Genomic DNA, 26,848 nt, shown 5'->3' on the forward strand with positions numbered 1-26,848 from the left:
TTTTAAATTTTCTTAATTGATATAAAAATCAACACTAAGTATATACAGGTAAATATTTTAATAAAGAAAATTCTTACCATCTTCCTAACAATTCTCCCCAAGAATAGAGAATCTTCTCAGGACAGTCTTTTGACACATCACCTGTTCCACTCGAGAGTTCATTATCACTCTCTACAGAAAAAAAAATATACAGTATATAAGATATAAGTACTTTCAAATCATAAAACAAAAGGTATGGCTATTTATCTACCAAAAGAAAGTAACTAGTGCCCAGACAAAATTTTCAAATACATTTATTAAAAATTTGTCTCACCTGGGGATCCCCCCCAAAAAAAATTTACCCCTGCCCTCAGAGGCCTTGCAGGTGAGGCTGCTGTGTCACATGTGCATCAGCAGGTGGCAGAGAGGAGAAAGGCTATGTCTGCCCTCAGTGTTTTGACCAATTAATTTCTGAATGATTAGTAGCCTAACATTCCCTTAAAAAAGCCTGCCTAAAATGACCACCAGTGCCGTGACGGAGGGCCCGGACAGGGAGTTACTCTAGATGACCACAGGTACAGCATCAGGAAGGCATGGGAGGGCAGATAGTGCCCCAGATGACACCTGTCTGGAGCCATAATGCATGAGTAGGGCATAGCACTCCTGAGACCACTCCTGAGAATGACCCCAGACACTTAGAGACCATGGGTGCCTCTAAGAAGAGCAAGTGATGGAAGGATGTGATCACAATGAAGAGAGGCAGAACTGGAGACTCAAGGGTAGTGATGTAAAGAGCTAGTGATGCCACTTGCAACCACCTGCTGTCGGTGGCCCTGCAGCAGCAGGAGTCTGTTACCATCAAAGGCCAGGAGGATGTCCTTGGTCTGGGATGCCACCCTGGGGCATATTAATGTCTGAAGGTTGTGCAGAAATGGCCCAACCCCTCACCAAGGCTGAGCTGATCCTGAGGGCATGACAGCAGGAGCATGTAGTCTCTGCCTCTCACCTGCTGCAGCATTCAGGAGAGCAGGCCCTGTACCCAACCTGGTCAGTGCAGTAGAGCTGACTAGATGGCATGAGTGTGAGAGCTGGCCCCTCAACTTGTCTGCCATGCAGCAGCAAGGGCAAGGGAAAGAGAGATGCTCTACACAACAGGAAGGATTGCTAAAGATCTGCAGCAGGCAAAAATTTCCACCTGGTAAAAGTGCTAAGATTAAGTAAGTGACCGCTGAGTGCTCGGGCCTAATGGAAGTTCTTTAGCACATGGATTCTATCCTGGCTAAGGAAACGCCCGTGAAGAAAGAGGAGAGAAAGAGTAAGAGCTGCGAGGGGTGAAGAAATGCTGTGAAAGCTGTTTTCTGGACATGGTGAGGCTACTGTGCAAGTGAACTCACTGCAGCTGTAGTCATCTACAGAAGGCCTGCAGAAAATGAACCCAATAATATTTCACTGTGGATGGTGAAGGGCACATGAAATAGAGAAAGGGACATAATGGACCAAATGGATCTAAGCTATAAAAAGGCATTTGCCATAGAGTTGAGTAAGAAAGGCTAGCAAAGCACTGTCCAAATCATACAAGAGAGTTTAAAATTTTTCTATCAGAGCACAAAATACCAAGGCTTATCAATAAGTTGGTAAGAAGTTCCCACAAGGATCTATGTGAAGAACAGAACTTAAGATACTACAAAAGGCAATAACCCAACATAAAAAGTTTCACATCTGAGATATACAAACATTCATTTAATTAATAAAATTTTATTTTGGCAAGCTAAAAGACTTCATCATGGTCATTCACAAATTCAGAAAAATACAAACACATGTACACACTGAGAAAATGTGTAATTATTTTAGAGTAATAACAGATAAGAATGGGGGGTATAGTATTTAAAACCTAAGCATCACTCTGGATATAAAATAAAGACAAAAGCTAGATCCATTCTGGAAATAGCTCACATAAGCAGCTGTGAAGTTAGTAACAAGCTCATCATGACAAGTAGGAATAAGAGGTTTTGTTCTAAAGCTAAAGCAAATGAACTTTCACCAGTATCAGAACAGTGAGTGCAAACTCAAACCATTGAAGATCCAGTACTACAGTACCTATCCTAAAGCAGCAGCCCAGGAAACAACTACCCCATATAATCCCTACATTCTCACAGAAAATTAGGCACCATTGAGAATGGAGACCATTAGAAGTTATTTGTCTTCCCACACACCAAGCACTAAGTAAATATTTACAGAATATAGTTTTCACTTTTTAGTGTTATATTTCTGGCATATTCTAATACTTTAAATGTATGGATACATTGAGGTGGCATAGGCACCAAAGAGATTGTCCCCAAGCCCCCTCATCCCCCTCCCTTGTCCCTTGCCACCTTTGGTAGGTGGGAGAGCTGGCTCTCCCCCTTGCCATTATCGGCCTTGAGTGAGCTACATGGTACAGTGCTGGAGAGCTCACCCTGTGGTGTATGTGCAGGAAAGCTGTGGGGTTGACAAACTCAGGTATCACCCAGGCCCAGGTCCAGGGATTTGAATTCACCCACCCAATATCTATCCCATTTATGAACTGATGGAGTGTGCAAAGGGGCAGGGCTTGCAGATCCAAAGCTATAGAATCTCCATGTCACAGGGCAACAACAGCGTGTCTGAGAGGAGTCAGAAAGAGCATTCAATATCAATGATGTAGCAGGTCTCAAACAGACCAATGACTTACTGCAATGAACATTTGCAAGTAAAGATGTGTGAACAAAAGGGTGTACTGTGGGCTGCACTGTGACACATTACAGCTTCTATGATAAAATTTTTTGTTTTATTTTCATTTTTATTTTTTATTTTATTTTGGGGGAGAGGTTGCAAGGAAGGAGGAGGATCCAAAGGGAAGTGGAGGTGAATGGGACTGGGGTGCATGGTGTGAAATTCACAAAGACTCAATAAAAGGTTTTATAAAAGTATGGATATGATATTACAGGGATTCTTATATTTTAAAAAGTTCCTATTGACATATATATTAAAATATATTATTGTAAATCCTTACTAGTTAGTCATAAAATTATCACAGATAACAGCAATATATTTTCATTCAGGAAATATCCAATTACTTTTCATCACTGATTTCTGAGAAATAATTAATTACAGAATAAGTAGCAGTGAGTTAAAAGTTAAATATTTGAAAGGAAAAAAAAAGAATTTCAAAGACAGATCCTAGTTTGCTCTTCTGTTGCTGTGTTAAAAACTAAGTATGACCAAATGCAAGCTGGGAAGAAAAGGAAATATTTTATCTTATACTTCGATTTCATAGCCTGGGAGGAAACTCAATGTAGAAACCTGGAAGTAGGAACTGAAGCAGAGACCATGGTAAAACATGCTTGCTGGCTCACTCCCAGGCTCACATTCAGTGACCTCTCTTAGACCACCCAGGCCCATCTCTCTAGGTATGGTACAACCCACAGAGATCTTGGTCCTCCAACATCAATTAACAATTTTAAAAATGCCCCCTCACCCCAGAAATGCCCACAGGCAGATCTAATGTAGACAAATTCTTCAATTGAGTTTCATTCTTCCAAGTTTGTCAAGATGACAAGCAGGATTGGCCATCACAAAGGGAACAGACTTCTACGGAATATCTTCCTTTTAAAAAGCAATCTTACTCCGGACACTATTATATAGTTTACGGACACTGACTCTCTTAATCATTTAAAGAGTCTGCCCACTTTGCAAATGACAAAATTGTAGCCAGGAGAGGTAAGTAATTTGCTCAAATCATTTGTTAAGTCTGCAGCCTGCAAATGACTGACAGAAAAACAAGAGTTCACCTTAGCTGTAATCCAGAATGAAATATTCCTTCTCCTTACAGTTTCCCACAATACGTTACAGAAGAGGCTGTATTTGGCATTTAGAAGACACCAGTATGTATGTCAAATGACAATTTCTATTCAACGCTAGCAGTCAGAGCCAAAACTCAAGAAGCAAAGCCATGTAAAGCAACATGCCCATCAAACACTAATATCTGGGCCACAGATCAAAATGACAGAACCCAAAAAGTGTAATTACCCTTGTTGTCCAAGAACAATGAAATTAACATTTAAGTAACCCCCAAATGTATGCCAGACCTATCTTCTTTGCCACAAAAATCTACAACCATGGCTTTATAAATACTTACTTACTGACCCACTGGGTAGAAAAGTAAGTGAAGCAAAAGGAGATAAAGTACTGTATAAGGTTAGAACAAAATTAGGTAAAAGAAATATAGGGAGGTGGGAGATAGGGTAATACAGCATTCTACTTCCTTATCTAATTTCACCCCGCAGAAAACTGGCTAGTCCATTCTGTCAAAGTCCAGCTTTGACATCCAGGGTAAACTGAAATAGGATATAGAGTCAGCAATTGATCACTCAGCAGACTCTTCTCTGAAGGAACAAAGCTTGATTGTATGGGGCCAGTGAGAAGGGTGAGGGAACACACACACACACACACACACACACACACACAGACTTGGTGGATGAAGAGAGTTTCAACAAGCTCCAAACACTTCACATATATACATATATAGACACAGACATACACATAGACATAGAATTATGTGAGACCATAAAAGGCAGCCTGGTTTCTGGTTGAGCTAGGTTTAAAACCCTGGTGACCCCGCAGGGGATAATCCTGCAAGGGATGGTAGGTGTTTTGCCACATTCCTAGACACCAGGCTCCTGACACGAGGCCAAAGCTCTCCACTCCATAATTCTGTGGCCATCAATCACATAAGGGCAACCCCCAAGCCCCTCCACAGGTAAAAAATGTGACCACAGGTCACATAGCCCCAAGACAGAGCTCCATCTTAATGAGGTACCTAATGGCCTGAAGGGCTCAGCCAATTAAACCCCCCATTCCCAGACACTCCTCCCTGCAAAAGGCATTTAACCTCAGGCCTGCCCTGAGAAACTGGGGTATGGTTTTACTCATCCACTTTCCGCCATGACAATAAATGCCTTAACCATGGACTGCCTCTTTTCATCGGGATCCTCAGTGGGGAGCAATGGAACAGGCCTTCATCTAAAGAGCTGCGTCTAGTCTCCCGCAGAAGGCCTCTCAGTGCTCCCAGCCATGGCCTCCACCAAGCCAAGCCACCTGCTTAACAAGCTAAGAAAGCTCCTCCCCCAGGAACCCAGCTGAAGCTCTCTTTGCTCCCCTCTTTCTCCCTCAGCCCCTAACTAGATCCAGTCTGCAGAGGTCCCCACTCCATTCTCAGCTCTTGGGCTGCATCCAGAGGCATCTGGAATGCCCAAGAGTCTGAGAACCTGGCGTCCGCCGCCTCGGGGGTTGGTCTGGGATCCCCAAACCAACTCCCCAGAAGCAAGGTCCCACTAGTATGGGGTCTGCACAGTCAAAACTTCCCACATCCTGCCTCACCGAGCGGCCCAAGCACCAAGAGGATGAGGGACCCTACCATAACCCACAGAAATACATAGACACACACGCACACACACACACACACACACACATACTTGCACACATTTGGTGGATGCAGCAAACCTCCAACCACTTTATTTTTTTTCTCCAACAGCTTATATATCTCACAAGTCTTTCAAGCAGTATAAAAATTACAATGTGATTAATTATATTTTTCTTCTAGTGAACAATTATGAGTATACATAAGAAAAAAACATGTTCCCCAGTACCCTCACATGATCAAATATTTTATGTGTTATGATTTTAAAATAAGACAAATTATTCCCAAGAACCCATACACACTCGTAACTAAGCAACTTGTTATAGATTAACAAAGTGTTAGAAAGCAAGGTTAAGTTTCTCAGCTAGTTTCTCTTATTAACAGGCTGCAATTTGTGGTTACAAAGAAAGAATCATTGTTTTATTATTTATCTTAAAGTGGAATCTTATAATCTAAACCTTTATATAGAAAATAATCATTTCTACTTTAAATTCTCAGGGTGCACATTTACTCATTAATAATTTTTTATTAAATCATATCAAGAAACTGAAGGCAAAGATGGGTACAAGAAATTAATCTCATTGGGAAGAGAGGCCCCTTGGTCTTGCAAACTTTATATGCCTCATTACGGAGAAAACACCAGGGCCAAGCAATGGGAGTGGGTGGGTAAGGGGGTGTGGGGGGAGGGTCTGGGGGACTTTTGGGATAGCATTTGAAATGTAAATGAAGAAAATACCTAATTTAAAAAAGAAATTAAAAAAAAGAAATTAATCATCACCTTGATCACAGCTCAGCTTTAGCAAGAGAGGCAGGCACTTCAGGTAGTATTGGTCAGGTTACCATGGTTCTTGTTCACTGACATTAAAAAATCACCTGCTCAATAATCAAAAGTGTCTTTCCAATTTGTTCCCGAAGATTTTCTACATCAGAGCCATTAGCAAAAACATCTTAAACTAACTTTACTACAATATACATCTCCAAATTCTTTCTAAAGGTGGTAGTTATCTCTAACAATCCACATTTCTAAGTTTTTTCCAAGGGTGGTGACTGAATCATTGAGCTGTGCCAGCAGAAATGCTTGAAAAAAAAAAATCAAGCACTGTTCTTTTAAGTGCAAATGATGCTGCCCAGTGAGTGACTAGAAACGGGTTCCCTTAGAGGTTTTATACAACTCATACATTAGGAGGGAGAGGGTTGTGACCTTGAAGACACCAAGTATAACAAAACTCCACAATGGTATGAAGCCCTAAGGACACGTAGTCTCTGGGGCTCTGCCTCACCGAAACACACCCACTGCAGTTGTGCTAACTAGTCAGCTGCATTCCATGAGTTCTAGAGCTGTTTTGCTGTTCCTCTTACATGGCCCTCAACACTTTTCTATTTAGTTCATGTGTGTGTGTGTGTGTGTGTGTGTGTGTGTGTGTGTGTGTGTGAGAGAGAGAGAGAGAGAGAGAGAGAGAGAGAGAGAGAGAGAGAAAGAGAAAGAGAATAATGTTTCCATGAAAACAACTAAATTTATGCTATGTCTCTTCCTCTCTCCTGATAACCTGTTTTAAGTGCTGCAACTATGTCTTAATTAGTAGAGCTTTGTTTCTGCTGCATTTGTAGAATAGCCATAAATATGCAATAACTTGGGAGAAAAACACCAGAAAGAGAGATGGGCAATCAGATAATGTCCCTTAAAACATGCAAGTGCCCAAGTTTGGGTACTGTAACTCATCAGAAGAGCATTTTTCCTTTTGATTAATATGAAACCAAAACAGAAAAAAAAAAAAAAAAAAAAAAAACCCTTGCAGGAAATCTGTTTCTGGTTCCTAAGAACACAGAGATGAACCTGACTGGAGTCCATCCACCTGGCCAATATTTAATTACAGCTTGCTTCAAATCTGGCTTTAATTTGTGGTGGTAGCCTTATTCTCAATTAATAGGATTAACATTTTCTGGAGGCTCCAGCAAGATTCAGACCACCCAATTGTAAAGCAGGACCTTCACTCTGGAACTCCAGGGCTAAGGGTCTGCTTTACAAGGCAAATGCCTTTGGACCAAGACTCAAAGGCTACATTTTGATTCATGAACTATCAGGGTGAGATGCTGGAATGAGAAAAGCATAAACATATACAGAGGTCTCATGGTCTTGTTCTGTTCTGTGGAATCCTTATCTCAGATATGGAGGAGGTTCAACAGGACCCCAACATTCTCCTGTCCTGGGCAAATAGTGAGACATCATCTACCCTCCTAGTTCTAGTTGTTTGGAAAGTTTTGTCTGTTTTGTCCAGAAAGTTTGGTCTGTCTGTTTTGTTCTTAGAAAGTTTTGTCGATTTTGTTTACTTGTATGGGTCTGTTTGCTGTTTCTGCTGCCACCAGTCACCAACCACCACCACTACTATGACAGCTTTTATGGCTGGGGCTCACAAATGATCTCTAAGCTCTCCTGTCAATTAATTCAAGATAGCCACCATCTTGATTAAAGGTGAGCTTGTGTGTACTGGCTGGTTTTGTATGTCAACTTGTCACAAGCTGGAGTTACCTCAGAGAAAGGACCTCCTTGAGGAAATACCTCTATAAGATCCAGCTGTAAAGCATTTTCTCAATTAGTGATCAAGTGTGGGAGGGCCCATTGTGGGTGGTACCATCCCTGGGCTGGTAGTCTTGGGTTCTATTAAGAAAGCAAACTGAACAAGCCAGGGGAAGCAAAGCCAGCAAGTAACATCCCTCCATGGTCTCCTGCTTCCTGACCTGTTTGAGTTTGAGTCCTCACTTCCTCTGGTGATGAACAGCAGTATGGAAGTGTAAGATGAATAAACCCTTTCCTCCCCAACTTTCTTCTTGGTCATGATGTTTTGTGCAGGAATAGAAACCCTGACTAACGCAATGTGGAACGGGACAACCAAGGAGGCAACAAAAGTTCCCCAAGATACATAGGATTAGGAGAGATTTTTGTACAATAATTCTTGTTATAAAAATAAAGCTTATAAATAATAAGATTTAAAAACAATGGTTGTTCAATAAACTATTATAACTGCACCTCCATGCATTTATACACAAGAATGTACCTTATACTGGCAACCAAACTTTGTAACAAGAGAGTCTCACCTAGGTGATATTGGTTTTAAAGATATGAAAGGATCACAGAAGACAGCTAAGGATTGCCAGTGTGTGACAAGGCTGAAGTTCCTAAAGAGAGTCCAGTTTCAAAGGGGGACCCTAGCAGTTTTGGAAATGCTGGTGTCGTGTGATAATCATCAGAAATATGAGCTGTAATAAAATGGAGCTGGCTGGGAGCAAGGAGACAAGACTGTGCATTCTGCCCAGGGTGGGGCCAGACAAGTAACCTAAACCCTAGAGGATTATAAATGATTTCCACATATTAAGCACTGAATTGTTTGCACTGTTGGGAGCTTGGTTTTGCCCTATACAAACTGGGGGTATGCCCTACATTTTTCCTTCTTGAAGTAAAAAGTTATCTTATTTTTGATATTGCAGGAACACTCAGTTGGAAGATTTTAAACATACTTAAAAGGACATTTTCAAGTTTTACAGAAAATTTAAATTTAAAAAATATTTTTTTAAAAGAAGAGCTTTTAAAAGTATTTAAATTTACAAGGCTATGAGATTTTTAAATGTATAAGATTTTTTATTATGACATTTTTACTAATATATAATCTTGATAAATAAATAACATGCTAATGATTTAGAGCCACAGCTATGAACACTATACACTATAATACCAGAGGCTGGGGTATTCCTATCTTATGATACAGCAAGACAATGATGTAAGTCTCGCAAATGGCTTCGAGCAGCCGTTCGAAACCTATGGGTTGTGACCCTTTGGGAATCAAAAGACTCTTCCACTGGGATAGCCTAGTGTACATGTCAGATACTTACACTGCAATTCATAACAGTGGCAGAATTGAAGTTGTGAATAACAATGAGAATGATTTTATGGTTAGGGGTCTCCACAACATATGGAACTGTACTGAATATCTTTAACATTATGAAGGCTGAGAACCACTGGCCTAGAGAATGGTTCTCTTTACCTAAGGTCTATTCAAGCTTAAGAATAAATGTCTGGTTCAAATTTTGTTAAGCTTTAGCTATTTTGATAAACTGGGACATATAAGAAACTGTTCTATTCTGTAACCGTGTTCTATAAAATGATCAGGACAGTTCCTAGTCTCTCTGTGGACTGTGATTATGAGTTAAGGTTTTGTTTTGATATTTAAAAAGCTTCAATTCAGAAATTGTTACATTTTTAAGTCAAAACTAATAGAGATAAAGTTATACATTTCTAATCTTATAAAAGCTACAAACTTATTATAAACTATTAAAGATAATTAAGACATGCAAGTTAATGGTCAATCATGTTATAAATGATCAAATTCTTCGATGTGTTCAGAACCAGACTCATAGTCGTGATAAATATTATTTAGAATTAATTACAGAAAAAAAGCTTTATTCAGCCTCCTGTATTTCTTATAAGACTAAGCCTAAAATAAATAACTAAAACAAGAAAGTTTGTTTAGCTCAGATACACTGTATATGCAATGTCTTCAAACTTCCCAGAGATCTGCTGAACGATGCTGCTCTGAATGCTGCTCTAGATCCTCTGTCAAACTTCGAGGCAGACCACAGGAGCCTGGGACGAGCATCTGGGTAATGGGTAAATCTCCATTACACAGGCCATTTGGCTCACACTTCCTGTTATAAAGCATCCTTCTCAGAGCTCTCAGGTCACTAACTCCTAGCTTTGTCAGCTGACAGTAGCAGGTAACCAGGTTTTCCCCAAGGGTGTTAGTTCATTTCTTATGGAAAAACCAGGCCTTGCTTTTTTCTACAACTACTGGGTCTCTTGGCTATCCTAAGGAATAACTATCCATGTCTCTGGTAAATGATTATGTGGAAAGAAAAAGGATTAAAATCTAAGCAAGTTCTAAGAGTCTCAGAAAGTGTTCTAGGATGCATAAAGGTCTGAAGATACAAAAGCTTAAGTTTTAAGGGTCTAAAACCTTAAGTTTTAAGGGTCATGATCTAGGATATGTTAAAAATGGAAAATGTTTCAGATTTCTTTCCCCTTCTGTGCTATTGTTACACTATGATTTCAAAAGTTCAAGATTTTAACATTGATTAGCATTCTTATAAGCTTGTAGAACACCAATTGCTATTATCAGTCACAAACACAGTATTTTAATTTCCTTTGGTTGTCTTCTAAGTATAGACTTAAAGGTGCTATTCATTGGGCTAAAAATACCTCTGCCCAGCCTGCATATCTAGCTCTCTAGGAAAAAAATGTGCATGCTTTTTAACCCAAAGTCATGGCTTTTGCTATATGACTCAAAGGCATGAGTCTACTCCAGCTGGTTTCTAGATGCCCTTTATTTATTTTATTTATATGAGCACACTGTCGCTGCCTTCAGACACACCAGAAAAGGGCAGTGGATTTCATTACAGATGGTTGTGAGCCACCATGTGGTTGCTGGAAATTGAACTCAGGACCTCTGGAAGAGCAGTTGTTGTAACCCCCGAATTACTGATACTAGAGAGACTTCAGTGTTGTGTACAGACAGTTTGCCTCTGCATTCCCTGCCCCCTTGTCAGAGCTCCCATCCTCCCTCCAGCCTGAGGCAAGCACAATAAGCAGACAGCTGGTTTCTGTGCAGCATCTTCCTGCAGCAAGCCTGAGGCTTTCTCCCCATTCCCTGGGACTCAGGGTCACTCCCCTAAAGTTAAAATGGCACTACCCATAAAACTCCCCCTTAATGAAGACATTCTGAGAAGACAGAGAGAGAGAGACATCCTCCCTGCCTTTGTGTCTCCAAAAACCAACACGCCTCCTGACAAGCAGCAGAACTTTCCATGTGTCTGTCCCTGAGACCTTAGAGCAATAACAAGCTCAAGGAAGGCTAGGACCTCAAGTTTAAATCATGGAGAAAAGGTAATCAGAGGTCAGGTCACAGACAGTTATGACAGCCATAAAATTAGTCCCAGAACAGACACCCATTAACCCCCTCCCACTTCAGTACCTTTCCACCAAATGATTACAGCCCTCTACTCCCCTTTTCTGTGAACATTTACAGGATTCCTAACTATACTGTATATAACCCAGTGTTTTCTGGACTCAGGGTCGCTTGCCAGCATTCACACAGTGAGTTCGAGGCAGATGATCCGAATTCAAACCTGAAAAATAAGAGACTCTTTTGCCAGTTGCAGTAGATTTCACAATTCTTGGGCTCATCTGGGTTTCCCGTGGACTCAGGGCACAACACAGTCAGTGCTCTTAACCACTGAGCCATCTCTCCAGCCCCTGCTTTTTCTACAATGTGAACTTCAGTATAATTGCAGTATCAATAATATATCTAAAGCCTTTATCTCTTTTGTAAACTAAAAAGTCATGTAAGCTTCAGACGTCAAGGGAGTCTTAAGAATTAGACCCACCTATTATAGGAAAGGAGACCCCAGATAAGTCCAGCCTAAGTTCCCCACCTGTTTATTCTTGAAAGTAGCCTCTCGCTCCTGGTCTTGGGACTTCTCTCCCTTAATTACTAGGACGATGGGCCTGAACGTTCCAAATGTAAGATCTTCCTTTAATTTCCTGAACTTTAACTTCTTTACCTAGTCTATATCTATCTCAGCAGATTTTCACTTGGCCGACAGATACCATGCAAGAATTGTGGACTACAAATGATTGCAAGCCCTGGAAGTGCTGAGGCTGATGTGCACCAGTCCAGCAGATGTGATTGCTCCCTGTCTCTGCAGCTGGGTCAGCGAACCAGATGCTTCTGGTAAAGGCCCCATTGCCTGAATTCCCTCCCAACCTTGACTAGCATTCTAGTTTTCCTAGGTTCTGACAACAATGTCTTGGTTTCAGCAGGAAGTAGTTAACAGAAGAGAGTTCATCCCCCAACAGCCTAGAATGCTATATCAAATGGAAGCTCCCTGACATAAGGGAAAAATGGCTACCTATCGTGCCTACTGGTATACCAAGAAAGGTATCTATTAAAATCAAATAGACCCAAATTTATTAATAGATACATTCATTAGTTTAAACAGTTCTACAATATGATAGGTCACTCAACCTGCTTTATGCAAAGAAAATTGTTGTTTGTATACAAACCACTCAGGAATCATTAAAGATAATCTGGCTATAATCAAGAAACACTACAAAAAGGGAATCTAAGATAAAATTTCCAGGCTCCTCCTAGATAGTAACTCTGATGCCAGTCATCACAGGGCCTTTGATCCTTCTGATTCTGTTCATTACTGTTGGCTCTTGCATTATTAATGCCTTACCTAGACGGCAATTCTTACCTGGGTACATGTAAGCTGGTGGTTATTGGATCCCCATAAAAACAAGCACCCGTCACAGAGTCAAAGATTCCACTCATGATACAACTTAAGGTAATATGAGACCAAAACAGTAAAAATATACCTTACAGGTTAAGGGTTCTATTTGCAGCTAAGTTCCTGTTTGTTCTATAATGGTTTAACCTATCTGTACCTGATATGCTTTATCATATGTGGGTGGGGAGAGGTAAACAGGAAAAAAATCAAGATGTACCCTTGTCCTGACTAAATGTACGCAGGAAGTCGTCAGGACATATGCTTAACCCAGTTGAACCTGATGGCAAATATGGTGATTGGGTGGTTTTGTCTTTTTAAGCCCCGTACCAGTAAGAGTCCATCAGTATTTAACTAAAACTTGCTTCAAATTTGGCTTTAAACTGTTGTGGTGGTGGTCTTATTCTCGAGCAGTGAGTTTAATACTTTATGTGTGGTTTGATGATCCTACAAGGATTTTTAAGACAGAATTAAGTAAATTTGAAATAAGTCTCAAAGTCCTCTGCAGCGTTTTCTGAGAAGATGTGTTGAATTTAGGAATAGGATACAAAATGCTTAACTTCACAATTTTCCATAAACACATCTCAGTTTCTGTGTATTGTGTCTGTCTATCTTCTTCAAAAGAGCAGAGTAAATTAGTGTACTCCAAGTAGCTTCAGATGAATGAAACCAGAGGACTACTTTCTCAAATTTAAGCATAACTGAAATGGAAGCAATGTCTCAATCTCAAAACACAGAAAAATAATTAAGAGAAAATATTTACAACTAAACACAGAGCCTGGTACCCCACAGTACTGAAGTGTTAGCTGCTTATTTTTCATAGTTGTTGCAACTGAATCTCTACTTTTCTGCCTATCATTCCAAAGTAACTGGAAAAGCATTCCAAGTCTCTTTACACTAGTATTGTTCATGGAAGTGCAGGAGCCACTGTGCAGCACCAAGAGAAGATCAAGTTAAATTTTTAGATCAAATACAATAAACTGTATGATTCTTCAATTGAGCTAGCTAAGAGTCCTCTTCTAACTATGGCCACACCCTGCTTTGGGAAAAGAAAGAAAGCAAGAAACTATTCCTGGCAGCAAGGAATTTCCTACTTATGACAGGAAACTTTCAGAACTACATATTATAAAAAGAACATATACACAAATATATATAATTATACTATACATATATATAACACCAACATACATATATAATTTTAATTGAAAATAAATTATATTAGGACCAAAAGAGTATAAAATGTCACCTTTTTCTTTGCTTTGTCTTAAATTGAGATCTCTCATGACATAGCCCAGACTAATCTTTTTACTGATAACCATTCTGCTTCAGCCTTCCAAGTTCTTGGATTATAGGTCTTTTATTAACCGAAGAATATAAACTTATAAATTAACTTATAAAATAAAGAAACAACGTAAAAAGAAAACATAGTAATAATGTGACAACAGCAAGTTTTCAGAGATCTTTCTTTTAATTTTACTTGAATAAATAAATTTTTACAGAAAAATAATATATAACTATTATATATTTTTTCTAACTACATAATTAGAAGGTAGCCAAAAAGCTTATAAAATCATGTATAGGTAAACAACTTTTAAAATTATTATTATTATCTATAGTGGGATATACACCACTGCTTATGCGGGGAATAAGGCAGAAGACAACTTTTGGGAGTAGGTTCTTTCCTCCTACCATGGGATCCAGGGACTAAACTCAGGTGAGCAGGCTGTGCAACAAATATCTAAACAAGCCACCTCTCTGGCCCAGTAGCAAAGTTATTTATTTTGCTAATTTTAACATAATAATACTAGGGCAACCCAAAACTAAGGCTGAATACGTATGGCTAACATCATAAATAACAGACCGAGCATATATGTGATATACAAGAAAACTGACATACTTGAAAAAAATCATTAAAGTCAACAGGAAAAACTTTTCCTCAATTTTCAAACTTTTACAACATGCCTCACCATCAAAAGCAAGGTGACTTATTAGAAAGAATATGTTCAAGGCAGAGGAAACTAAAGTCTGAATCATTTCTTCCCAACTAAATTATGACCATTTTAAGGCTGAATCTACTTACAAGTTCCTAATTAATAATCTCTATAGTCACTAAGCAGAAGTGATTAACAAAAAAAGTATTATTAATTGGTGAAAACTGACAATGATACACAAAGAACCACAGCAGCCAATAGACCTTGCCTGACAGACAATTACAAATATTAAGCAAATTCCCCTTAGCCATAAATCTAGTATGTAAATTTTAAGTCATTTCTAAAATTCAAAAATATTTATTTGAATTTATTATTCATGCCTATTTTTCACAATAAGTACAAGGCTAAAGGAAGGGCACTCCTTTAAGATTAACAGAAAGATTAACAGAAAGAACATATATTAATAACTAAGAAAAGATTATTTTTAGATATATCATTCAAAGAAAGACTTCTTTAATGTAGCCAATTACTTAGAAGGAAAAACAAGAAGTTGGAGGTAATAAGAAGCCAAATTATGTGAGAGCAGAAAGCAGCAGCTCACATTTAACCACCAGTATCTACAGGATAAGATGCTTACGTTTTCTAAAATAGAGATCAAGCTCTTCAAGCAAGCGATCTGTAAGAGAAAACATGCTCAAAGCAGTAAGGAAAGTAACACCTATGTAACAAGTTAAGGCAGCCATATAAAGACAGGCCATCAAGGGTGTAATGAAGTCAGGCTAGAAACTTCATTCAGATTTTTTTCTTTAATTTTAATTTTTATTTTTTTCTCTTTTTTTTTAAATTAGATGTTTTCTTTATTTACATTTCAAATGCTATCCCTAAAGTTCCCTATACCCTCCCCTCTCCCTGCTCCCCTAACCAACCACTCCCACTTTTTGGCCCTGGCATTCCCCTGTACTGGGGCATATAAAGTTTGCAAGACCAAGGGGCCTCTCTTCCCAATGATGGCCAACTAGGCCATCTTCTGCTACATATGCAGCTCGAGACACGAGCTCTGGGGGTACTGATTAGTTCATATTGTTGTTCCACCTATAGGGTTGCAGACCCCTTCAGCTCTTGGGTACTTTCTCTAGCTTCTCCACTGGGGGCCCTGTGATCCATCCTATAGATGACTGTGAGCATCCACATCTGTATTTGCTAGGCACTGGCCTAGCCTCACTCGAGACAGCTATATCAGGGTCCTTTCAGCAAAATCTTGCTGGCTTATACGATGGTGTCTGATTTTTATACAATTCTGTTCCAAAATACACACCATTAGAAAGAAACCATATTGAGTCTCTGAGCAAATTAGATAATTAAAATGATAAAGACAAAGTAATTATCTACATCCATCTGTATGTACATACACAAAGAAAGGAAAAGTGATCAAAAAGGAGAAAGAGATGTATAAATGTTCCCATAGAATCAGGCAGGCTGCTGGCTGGGGTGAAGGTGGGGAAGGGAGTGGCATCAAGTCTTACTCAGATCTGAACCCTGTGAACTGCAATAATGATGGTGTGGCAAGATATACCCACTGGTACGACACTGAAATACATATTATGTGGGTAACCAACCTATTTCTGCTTATATCTAAGATCTCCTCTACAGGCAGAAACATATTCTTCATACTGTAAATTTGGGAAAGACTACAGTTGGGGAGTTCACATTTGCAAGGGGTGAACCTATTATTTTTCTGCCAAATGGGCAAAGTATCATACTGACCTCTAAATTCATAGCTTTCTACCCATAGATTAGTGCACATCTCATATTTCATCATAGATTTCATTGTGCAGCGGACAGGAGTTAACACAGAAATTCACATAGAATAAGTGTAGTGGAATGTTCAGTCATGAATGGGACCTCTATGTCACAGCGTTCCCAATGCTCAGGGACTATCATTAAAGAAGTAGTGGAAAGATTTTAAGAACCAGAAGCTGAGAAAAACTAAAATGAAACAAAATTCTCTGGACATGGCAGGATGACTGTACTCATAAACTCAGAGAAGCTGTGGTCACTTCCACAAGACATATACAGAGTCAAGCTAGTCAGTATTTCAGCATGGATGAGGAAGGGGTGCACAACCTCCATCTAACTGAGGAGCAAGGGACAGTGTATAGCTTATGTGGGAGGCAAGGTTAGTTTTCTTTAATGGTGTGTCGCCTGACAGGTCTACTACATTCCAGTGGATGGCACACACCCAGAATTATACTGAAAGCACAAACTGGGCCTCCATGACTGATTGAAGTTGTTAAAAGCACATGACACTGGGGGTTAGGGAGCTGAGGGTGATCTGAGAAAAGCAGGAGAGAAAGTAGGAGTGGATATGGTCCAGATACTTTCTATGAAATTCTCAAAGAGTTAGTAAAAATATTTGCTAAAGTTTCTAGGAGATAAGAGTGAGAAGGGTGTAAAGTCTGGAGGAAATGGGCTCTACTTCTACAGAGATCACTGGGTGTACATCACAATGCTAGGCAACAGAAACAGATTTGAGCATTCTTTAATATTAAAATCTAGTATAATAAAGACTTTATTATTCAAATAAAGGAGGAGGGAGACAGAGAGAGACAGAGAGACAGAGACACCAAGATTTCAGCTGAAAATAAAATGAATCAGACCTAGGAAGATTTGAGGAGAAAAGTACCATTTTAGTGGTTCAGTTAAGTATTCTCAAAATCACATAAAACAACAATTAGTTCACTGTGCAATGGTCTGCAAATCTGCCTGCCTTCCTCTGCCTCTTCCAGTCCTCATGGAATTCTTCACTTCATGAAAATTTTTGACAACTGGTAAGCTGTGAATAATCTCTGATGGGCAAACTAAGAAGATCAACATTTTTAGCTACAACAATTTATATCAACTGCCTTCTTAATATTTCCATTTGAAACCCAGATGCCCCTCAACAGAGGAATGGATACAGAAAATGTAGTACATTTACACAATGGAGTACTACTCAGCTATTAAAAAGAATGAATTTATGAAATTCCTAGGCAAATGGATGGACCTGGAGGGCATCATCCTGAGTGAGGTAACCCAATCACAAAGGAACTCACACAATATGTACTCACTGATAAGTGGATATTAGCCCAGAAACTTAGAATACCCAAGATATAAGATACAATTTACTAAATGCATGAAACTCAAGAAGAAGGAAGACCAAAGTGTGGACACTTTGCCCCTTCTTAGAATTGGGAACAAAACACCCATGGAAGGAGTTACAGAGACAAAATTTGGAGCTGTGATGAAAGGATGGACCATCTAGTGATTGCCATATCCAGGGATCCGTACCATAATCAGCTTCCAAACGCTGACACCATTGCATACACTAGCAAGATTTTTCTGAAAGGACCCAGATATAGCTGTCTCTTGTGAGACTATGCCGGGGCCTAGCAAACACAGAAGTGGATGCTCACAGTCAGCTATTGAATGGATCACAGGGCCCCCAATGGAGGAGCTAGGGAAAGCACCCAAGGAACTAAAGGGATCTGCAACCCTATAGGTGGAACAACAATATGAACTAACCAGTACCCCGGAGCTCTTGTCTCTAGCTGCATATGTATCAAAAGATGGCCTAGTCGGCCATCACTGGAAAGAGAGGCCCATTGGACTTGAAAACTTTATATGCCCCAGTACAGGGGAACGCCAGGGCCAAAAAGGGGGAGTGGGTGGGTAGGGGAGTGGGGGGTGGGTATGGGGGACTTTTGGGATAGCATTGGAAATGTAAATGAGGAAAATACTCAATTTTAAAAAAGTGAAAAAATATTTCCATTTGAAAACAAAACTCTCAATTTTCTTCTCATACTGGTATTTTCCCAATTTCCTTCCATTTTCATAAGTTACATATCACACCCCTAACTCAGTTAAATTATCCTCCAAACCTACAGTTAGAGTGGCATTTAAAACCACAAATCTAATCTGTGCTTTCCCTCGATTAAAACTCTTTCAGAGTTTGGAAATAAAAGTGAACTGAAAGGAACAGCATCCCTCCTTGCTGTGGCCTACAGAATGTCCCACCCAATGCTGATGGACACCATTCACTCCCTAGGCTGCCCCTACTCTTAAGTCATCCGTCTTCCTCTATCATCTTTAAACACATCATGCAGTTTTGCCTTGGAGCCTCTGCACTGTTCTCTCCTGAAATGTTCTCTCACCCTCTTATGCATGACTTCCTCCTGTCACTCAGATCTCAATTTAAAAGCCACCTCCTCTGAGAAACTTTTTGATGAACACCCAGGCTAAAATAGATACTGAGACACACTACCAATGAACCGATTTTAATTGTCTGAATGGAACATTAGTTCTTGATATTTCTCATCATATCATCATACTCCCACTGAAAAAGCAGAATTATTTGTCAGGAGATTCAAGCTCATCCTCAGAGTTCAGAGTTGCAGAGTCCTTTCTGCAAGACTCACAGGATTCTGAACAGTCACCCACACAGCTAAGAGTTACTACAGTGAAAGAATACAAAGCAAAACCACCACAGACCTAGGTATAAGAAGTGAGGTTATAGGGGAAAAAAGAAAAAAAAAAGTTTACATGTGCATCTAAAAGTCTACTCCCAACACAGACACACAAAACATAATTATCCAACAATGAATCGCTTACATAGACAGTGTGTTGTCTACTAGTAAAGTTTGTGATAAATCCAGATCTACAGTATTTTTAAAACTGATTTTAGTACTTACTTTTTGCATTTGTATATGTGTTTATCTGCTCATGTGTGAGGGTGTTTACAGACTCAGAAGAGAAGTCAGATCCCCCAGGGGATGGAGGTGGTTGTAAGATGCCTGGTGTTAGTACCAAGAACAGAACTTCAGAAGTTCTGTTCCTTTCCAAGAGCAGCATTTTTTATTAGATATTTTCTTTATTTATATTTCAAATGCTATCCCAAAAGTCCCCTATACCATCCCTCTGCCCTGCTCCCCTACCCACTTACTCACTCCCACTTCTTGGCCTTGGTGTTCCCCTGTACTGGGGCATATAAAGTTTGCAAGACCAAGGGGCCTCTCTTCCCAATGATGGCCGACTAGGCCATCTGCAAGAACAGCATTTATTAATTAAAAAATTCATAAAATATGATATATTCCCATGTCCCAAGTGCTCTTAGATTCTTTCTACCTCCCTGTCCACTGAATTTTATGTTTTCTCTCTCACACACTTTTCAAGATGGAACAAAAAATAAGAAACAAAAATAAAAAGATGCAAAAACACAAAATGAAAATCAAAACAGGCAAGCAAAAGACAAAAATAAAACAAAATGACCAAACAAAGCAAAATGAAATGATAAGCCCACAAAAATATCATTGAGTTCATTTTGTGCTGACCAACTTCTCCTGGGCCGAGGCATGCCCTGGACTGTGGCTGGTATCCCCAGAGACATTCCATTGGAGAAAATGGATTTTCCCTTTGCCAGAAGATTATCAAGTCCAGATAGGTCTTCATGTCCACTACCCCTCTCAGTTCTTACAACTAAGAGCAAAAGAAGAGCAGACCTCTTAACTGATGCGCCATCTCTCCAGCCAGGGAGTCTACAGTTTCTACTGGGGTTAGTCAGAAGAATGTCTCTGCCCAACACATGCCAACATTCCACAGTCGAGGGAAGAAAGGTGCCTGGTATAAACTGTACTGTTAGTTCAAACATTTCAAGTTCAAAGAACCACCCTTAGCACTTACAAAATAATGAAAATCCTTTCAAAATCTAGATTCTCTGAAACCAGTCAAAGGACACTTTCACAAGCAGGCATTTCCAAAACAGCAGTCTGAAACCCGCTATATTAACTCCTTGATAAACACTTATTCGTTACTGCAGCGCCTATACTATTAGCAGATCGACAAAGCCAAAAAGATGTTGTTGTTTCCTAAATCTAACTTTCAAAAATATTTGTATTCATTAAGCAAACATTTACTTAACACTTACCACGACTCAGCAATGGGAACTCAAAAAGGAATAAAATACCATCTGCCCCTTAGGAACTCATACTCTAGAGCGAGAGAGATGAATAAACAAGGGCCGTATTTATAACACATTATTTTAAAATTCATTACCCTGGTTTTTTTTAAAAAATGATTAAAGCAAAATGGTGGGAGGTTAACCCTGTCTCCATGTGAAGGGAAGACTGCCTAGAAAAACAGAGAGGATAGAGACTCACTCTAGCACAGAGAGGATAGAGACTCACTCTAGCACAGAGAGGATAGAGACTCACTCTAGCATAGAGAGGATAGAGACTCACTCTAGCATAGAGAGGATAGAGACTCACTCTAGCACAGAGAGGATAGAGACTCACTCTAGCACAGACAGGATAGAGACTCACTCTAGCACAGAGAGGATAGAGACTCACTCTAGCACAGAGAGGATAGAGACTCACTCTAGCACAGAGAGGATAGAGACTCACTCTAGCACAGACAGGATAGAGACTCACTCTAGCTAGTGGTCTCTAAGGAAGCAGCACCTGGACCGCGTGCTCACAGGGAAAACTCAGAACCATGCAGCTTGGGGGGGCGGGGGGGGGGGGGGCTTAACCTTCCAGCTGAGAGAGCCACTGACAAAGCAATTTAAGGAAAAGCTCTGAGTCCACAGGATACAGCAGGCACAGTGTGACTTCATTACAAACCCCCAATCTGGTTCCAGCTGGCTCCAGTTAACTCTTCACAGGTCATCTTTATAAAGTAGTCATGGTCTTGACACTATCAATCTCAGGGTCTCAGTTTCCAGAAGCATAAATGAAATGGTTAGATATAACTAAATTCAAACATTATATACTGATTGAGTATAAATAATATCTAAGTTGTTAGCAGTCTTCTAGTTATAGAATTGAATGGTCTCAGCTCACTAACATTGTCCTGAATGTGACAGACGGTATATATAAAGAGAACCTGCTATCCTTGGTGTTTTCATCTGACACTTCCTTTCCCAAGCCTGCAGACAGGCATGCACTTGGGGCTTACAGCTGCTATCAGCAATTTCTGCCTCCAACTCAAACCCCAGGATGAGGTTGATAATGGGTAAAAATTTTGCCTTATCCAGCTTGCACAAAAATGAGGCAAGCATATGAGAAAGAAAATTAAACAAGACCTAAGAAAATGTTTTATGAAGAAAAATGTTGCAATATGTGAATAAGCTTTTACTTTCCTAGGGGGAAAAGGTAAAATGCTACCTCATGGTGCTGTGAGAAACAAATTAATAATTCAAAAAATAAGTATTTCATACATATTTGTCATTATTATTAATAACTAGAAAGTAGATTAAGTGCTTTGTGAATCATTTAATCTGTTTCCACAGTGGCAAGACGACCCATAGGATATTAAAAAGATACTGCTTCAAGAGAAGGCAATCAGTAGATGGTCAAGGTCATTATCACATTTTACTCTGAATCCTAATTACTAGACTGGCAGCAAGAGAGGGTAAAGTGACCATGCAAGCACTCCTAGACGCAGATCACTGAAGAAGTAGGCTCTGCAGAACTGTAGACTTACTGCTGCTTATAAAGGGAGCTCACTTTACAAGATGGTCTGCAGACAGAAAATAATCCCAAGCATGAAGAGGTGGTCGATGATATCGCTGTGGTTAGCATCAAAGAAAGCAGGATGCAGGGACCACAAAAGTAAGCTACAAGTTCAACATGCATTTAGTCACCAGATGCACCAGATAGCAATGCTGACAAATACATGATCATTCTTCAGAACAATTACAGTTGAAGTATAATTAAAATCTCCCTGTTAGGTTATATGATGAATATATGTATGTGTATGTGTGTATGTGTATGTATAAGCATATACATATATGAATGTAATAACTATTAGTGGAAAAAAATAGGCCAGGGATTTGAAGGAGATTGGTGAGAGGGTTTGGAGGGAAGAAAATGTTGGGAGAAATGTAATTAAATTATAATCTCAAAAAATAAATAGCTACAAGATCTGTCTGTCAAGCATAAATATATTTTAACTTATTACACAACACTAAGTAAGGCTGGTGCTGACAGAGCAGGAAGCAGGCCTATGTGGGCAATGGTCACAGAGCTAGCAAGACAAGCACTCAAACACCTGGAAGAAGGGAAAGCTTTCTGAGGGAAAACAATAGTCCCTTCCCCTCTGAAAGGATGGACTATCTCTGGGCTTCCTGGTTTTAATCTATCCACACTGAGAGAGAAGCCATTACAGTGTGCTTATCAGAGAAACAACCATGAAGTGAGTGTAAGAGGGGACAGAACTGATTTCTCGCCACTCCCCTTTCCTGGCTTCCTTTAAAAGTAGCCTGGATGTTTAACTCAACTATAGATACAGTCCAATACCACATTTCTGACAGATCAGGTCTTAAAGTTAATTTAGTAGCTCAAAACAGTATATCAACCTCACTAGCAGTAAGGGAACTATAAATGAAATGAGAGGCTGGAGAGATGCACCAGTGGTTAAGAGCACTGACTCCTCTTCCAGAAAACCTGGGTTCAATTCCCAGCAACCAGATGGCAGCTCAGAACTGTCTGCAACTAAACATACATGCAAGCAAAAAACCAATGTACATCAAATAAATATATTATTTACAAAAAGATATGCTATATAGTATAAACCAATGCACTAAAAGTGGAAAGGATTGATAGACTCTACTATTAAGGTATAAGAGAAAAGGTGCTTATATATATTACTTACTGGGAGAGGCATAGGTTTGCAGTCTTTTAGGAGATAAATTTGGTATTACCTATCAAAAGCCAGATAGGTCCCTGGATATTATACATAAAGAAGGCTATTTTTGGAAAATACTTAATACTTTTGTAATAGCAAAGAAAAAATAATGTACATTGTTTATAGAACCCTGAAAAGATAACTGAAGAAATAATTTATGCCATATGCATGTCACAGAATACTATACAATTAAAGGATATGATAATTAGCTATATGAGACTATCATAAATAAATAAATAAATAAATAAATAAATAAATAAATAAATAGGAAACAAATGGAATTTACTATTAATTTAAAACTTGAACAATCGCCCCATTAGACCTAGAAAGGGCATTTTATGTAACAAATGTTTCATTTCAGTTCAAAATTCAAGGATTTCTTTCTTTTTCTTAATAAATGGTAATTTTTATTTTTTTCATCATGATTCTCTTTTGATTTTGTTAATTTAAATATAATTATATAACTTCCTCCTGAAGCCCCTCCTAGTTAGTATCCCTTGACCTCTCCTGCTCCCTCCCAAGGAGATAGTAGTCTCTTTTTCGTTTATTATGGTTGTTATACACACACACACATGTATGCACAAATATATATATAAATAGAATCTGCTCAACATGTTTTTAATGTTTGTGTATGTATGGTTTCAAGGCTGAACACTCTGCAATGTAAAACTAATAGCAGGCCCTGGAAGACACTAATTCTCCTCTCAGCAGTAGATAGTTACCCATAGAGCTTTGTGTAGGAGTGGACCCACAGAAATCTTCCCCATCCCACATTACTATTCCCTGATGTTGCTATTCAAGAATTTCTAATAAAGACTCTATATAGGATATGCTCTGAATAAAGCTATAAGAAAGGCAAGTATGCAGTCGCTTTCTCTGTCCAAACTTAAAGCATCAATTCTGCTGCCGCATACGGAAATATGAATATCAAAAGTTTACTAAATTTGACTTCCCTCTTGTATCTCATAGTTTCATCAATCTTATCTCTATCATGTCCTATAATAGTTATTGAAGGTACTGTAATGTAATTTATATATTACATAATATATAATGTCTAAGACAAATTTGATTTTGATCTCACTTTTAAAATGTGCACAAACACCACATACACATACCATACATACATATACATGTGCAACTACATGCAAATTATAGAAAATAAAATTTACACCAATTAACACAAAATGAAATAGAGGCAGACACTAAGAAAAAAATCAAATAATCATAAGTGTAATGATAAAATAAGGGCATTTAAAATTAATTTGTAGGCTGGCAATATGTATCAACATGTAAAAAGTGATTGCAACACAAAGCTGATGAACTTAGATCCTCCAACCCCACAATGCAAGAAGAGAACTCTACAAAGTCTCTCCCACCACAACATATACAAATGTAATACACATATACACGCTTTTTTCCCCTCCTCTCACCCCTCTCTATCTCTATCTCTCTCACACACACATACACACACATACACACAGAGACAAGTAACTTAAAAATTCACTTCTTAAATTCTTTTTGAAATACATATATACAATATAAAAACTAATTATATTCATAATTTTACTATTAAGTTAAGCTTCATGCAGTGCATTTATAGCTTAAAAGATTTTCGAAAAGACTGGAGAACAGCTCAACAGTTATGAGCAATGGCTGCTCTTCCACAGGAAGAGCACAACCCTGCGTTGGGTTGCCAGCATCCATATGGTGGCTCAATAAATTCCAGAGGATCCAACACCCTCTTCTGGTCTTTGTAGGCAACAGGCATACATATGATATGCAGACTTACATGCAGACAAAAAAATAATAAACATAAATAATTTTTAAATTAAAAATCAAATAAAAACATGTAGGCAGTATATTGAAAGCTATAGGCTCATGAAAGAAATTAATCAATGGGATTCAATATGCACAGGAATTAAAGCCAACCATAGACAAGTGCTGTGGGGAAGGAGGAGAGGAGAGGAGGGGAGGGGAGAAGGGGAGAGGAAGGAAGGGGCATGTAGTCTCCCCTCCCCCAGCCTGAAACCTGCTTGCTCAGGGGTGGAGCTTCCTGCTCATTCGTTCTGCCACGCCCACTGCTGGAACCTGCGCCACACACGTGCACCTTTCTACTGGACCAGAGATTATTCGGTGGGAATCGGGTCCCCTCCCCCTTCCTTCATAACTGAGTGTCGCAACAGTAAAATTTGAGCTTTGATCAGAATAACTGTCTTGGCTACATTTCTTTCTCTCGCCACCTAGCCCCTCTTCTCTTCCAGGTTTCCAAAATGCCTTTCCAGGCAAGAACCCAGGTTGTGGTCTGCTGGCCGGACACAACAGGGGCAGGGATCAGGGGAGAAGGACAAACAACTCTAAGATTGTTTGATAAAGTCTAAAGGAATCATGTTATCTTACTAACTGAATTACTCTTTTGGGGGGCAAAGGTGCATGTGAGCGCAGTGCTTGAGGAAGCCAGAAGAAGATGTCGAATCCCCAGGAGATAGAGTTACTGGTGGCAGTGAACCACCACATGAGTGCTGGGAACTAAACTCAGGTCCTCTGGAAGAGCAATGAGCTCTCTCAACTGCTGAGCCATCTCTCCAGTCTTAGAATCACATTACCTTATATTTGCCTAATATTATGTGCCAGAAAGTATTTTATTAAGTAGATATATAAAGTGTGCCTTAAAATAGAGTAAGGTTGGACTATAACAACTTGTATTCCATAATTTAGCATAGCTATTTTTATTTTTAAAATGTAAAACTAAAAAGCACAGGTAGGAAATTAATACTGAATTCATGAGCTCAGTTGAAACAGGATTTAATCACAGTAACCATCCACTGGCTAAAACAGTTTTGTTGCTGTTGGGGTTTTTGTTTTGTTAAAACAAAAAACTATGTCTGGTAATTTGAAGAGAAGGTGAAAAGCCCAAAAGACATTCTTAATTAGTCTCACCACATTTAGGATTTAAGTGACTTGGCACTTAACTTCCACCATGATTTAAAATGTTTATTCCTACTAAAATATAAACAATAAATTTTTTTCTTACACAAACTTAGAATCAAAATATAGTAAATATACAAATGTTTGAAGACTTAATGAAATTAATTAATACATAAATCTGCCCCTTTGGGGACAATCCAATCTAGTTGATCCTTTGAATATGGCTAACAGAGACAGGTATGACTCCGTCATCTTTTCCTGTCAATTAATGCTCTAAACTTAGTCTTTGTTTATTTCCAAGCTAGTATTACTATTTTAGGCTTTTATCTACTCAAATTAGATTTAGATATTAAATGTACTTTATATATCTTGCTTCCAGCTGGATCATGCTAACTCAAACTAGTCTTTGCTGATAGTCGGACCTAGCTCAAAACCTTGAAGGCTCTGACAGGAGCCCACACAGTCCATGTTTCTTCCAGGCTCCCCACCAACTGCTGCCAACTTGCCTCTCCAATCTCACTCT

General features: G+C 39.1%; 1 protein-coding gene and 1 non-coding gene across 6 annotated transcripts in view; one reads left to right on the plus strand and one right to left on the minus strand.

Annotated features, from left to right (window-relative positions):
• The window catches only part of Rabgap1l (RAB GTPase activating protein 1-like), a 574,303-nt gene that overhangs the window by 426,057 nt on the left and 121,398 nt on the right, over window positions 1-26,848 (minus strand). For all 5 annotated transcript variants that reach the window (XM_006496875.1, XM_006496878.4, XM_006496876.2 and 2 more), the window contains one exon: window positions 78-171. In XM_006496875.1, coding sequence (XP_006496938.1) covers window positions 78-171 — 94 coding nt within the window. The remainder of the gene's footprint in view (window positions 1-77; window positions 172-26,848) is intronic.
• Window positions 343-474, plus strand: Gm23528. The gene has a single exon (XR_003949274.1). It is a non-coding gene; the product is annotated as a small nucleolar RNA SNORA17 (small nucleolar RNA).

This window comes from Mus musculus, chromosome 1 (assembly GCF_000001635.26).
Source record: "Mus musculus strain C57BL/6J chromosome 1, GRCm38.p6 C57BL/6J".
NCBI classification, from domain to species: Eukaryota; Metazoa; Chordata; class Mammalia; order Rodentia; family Muridae; genus Mus; species Mus musculus.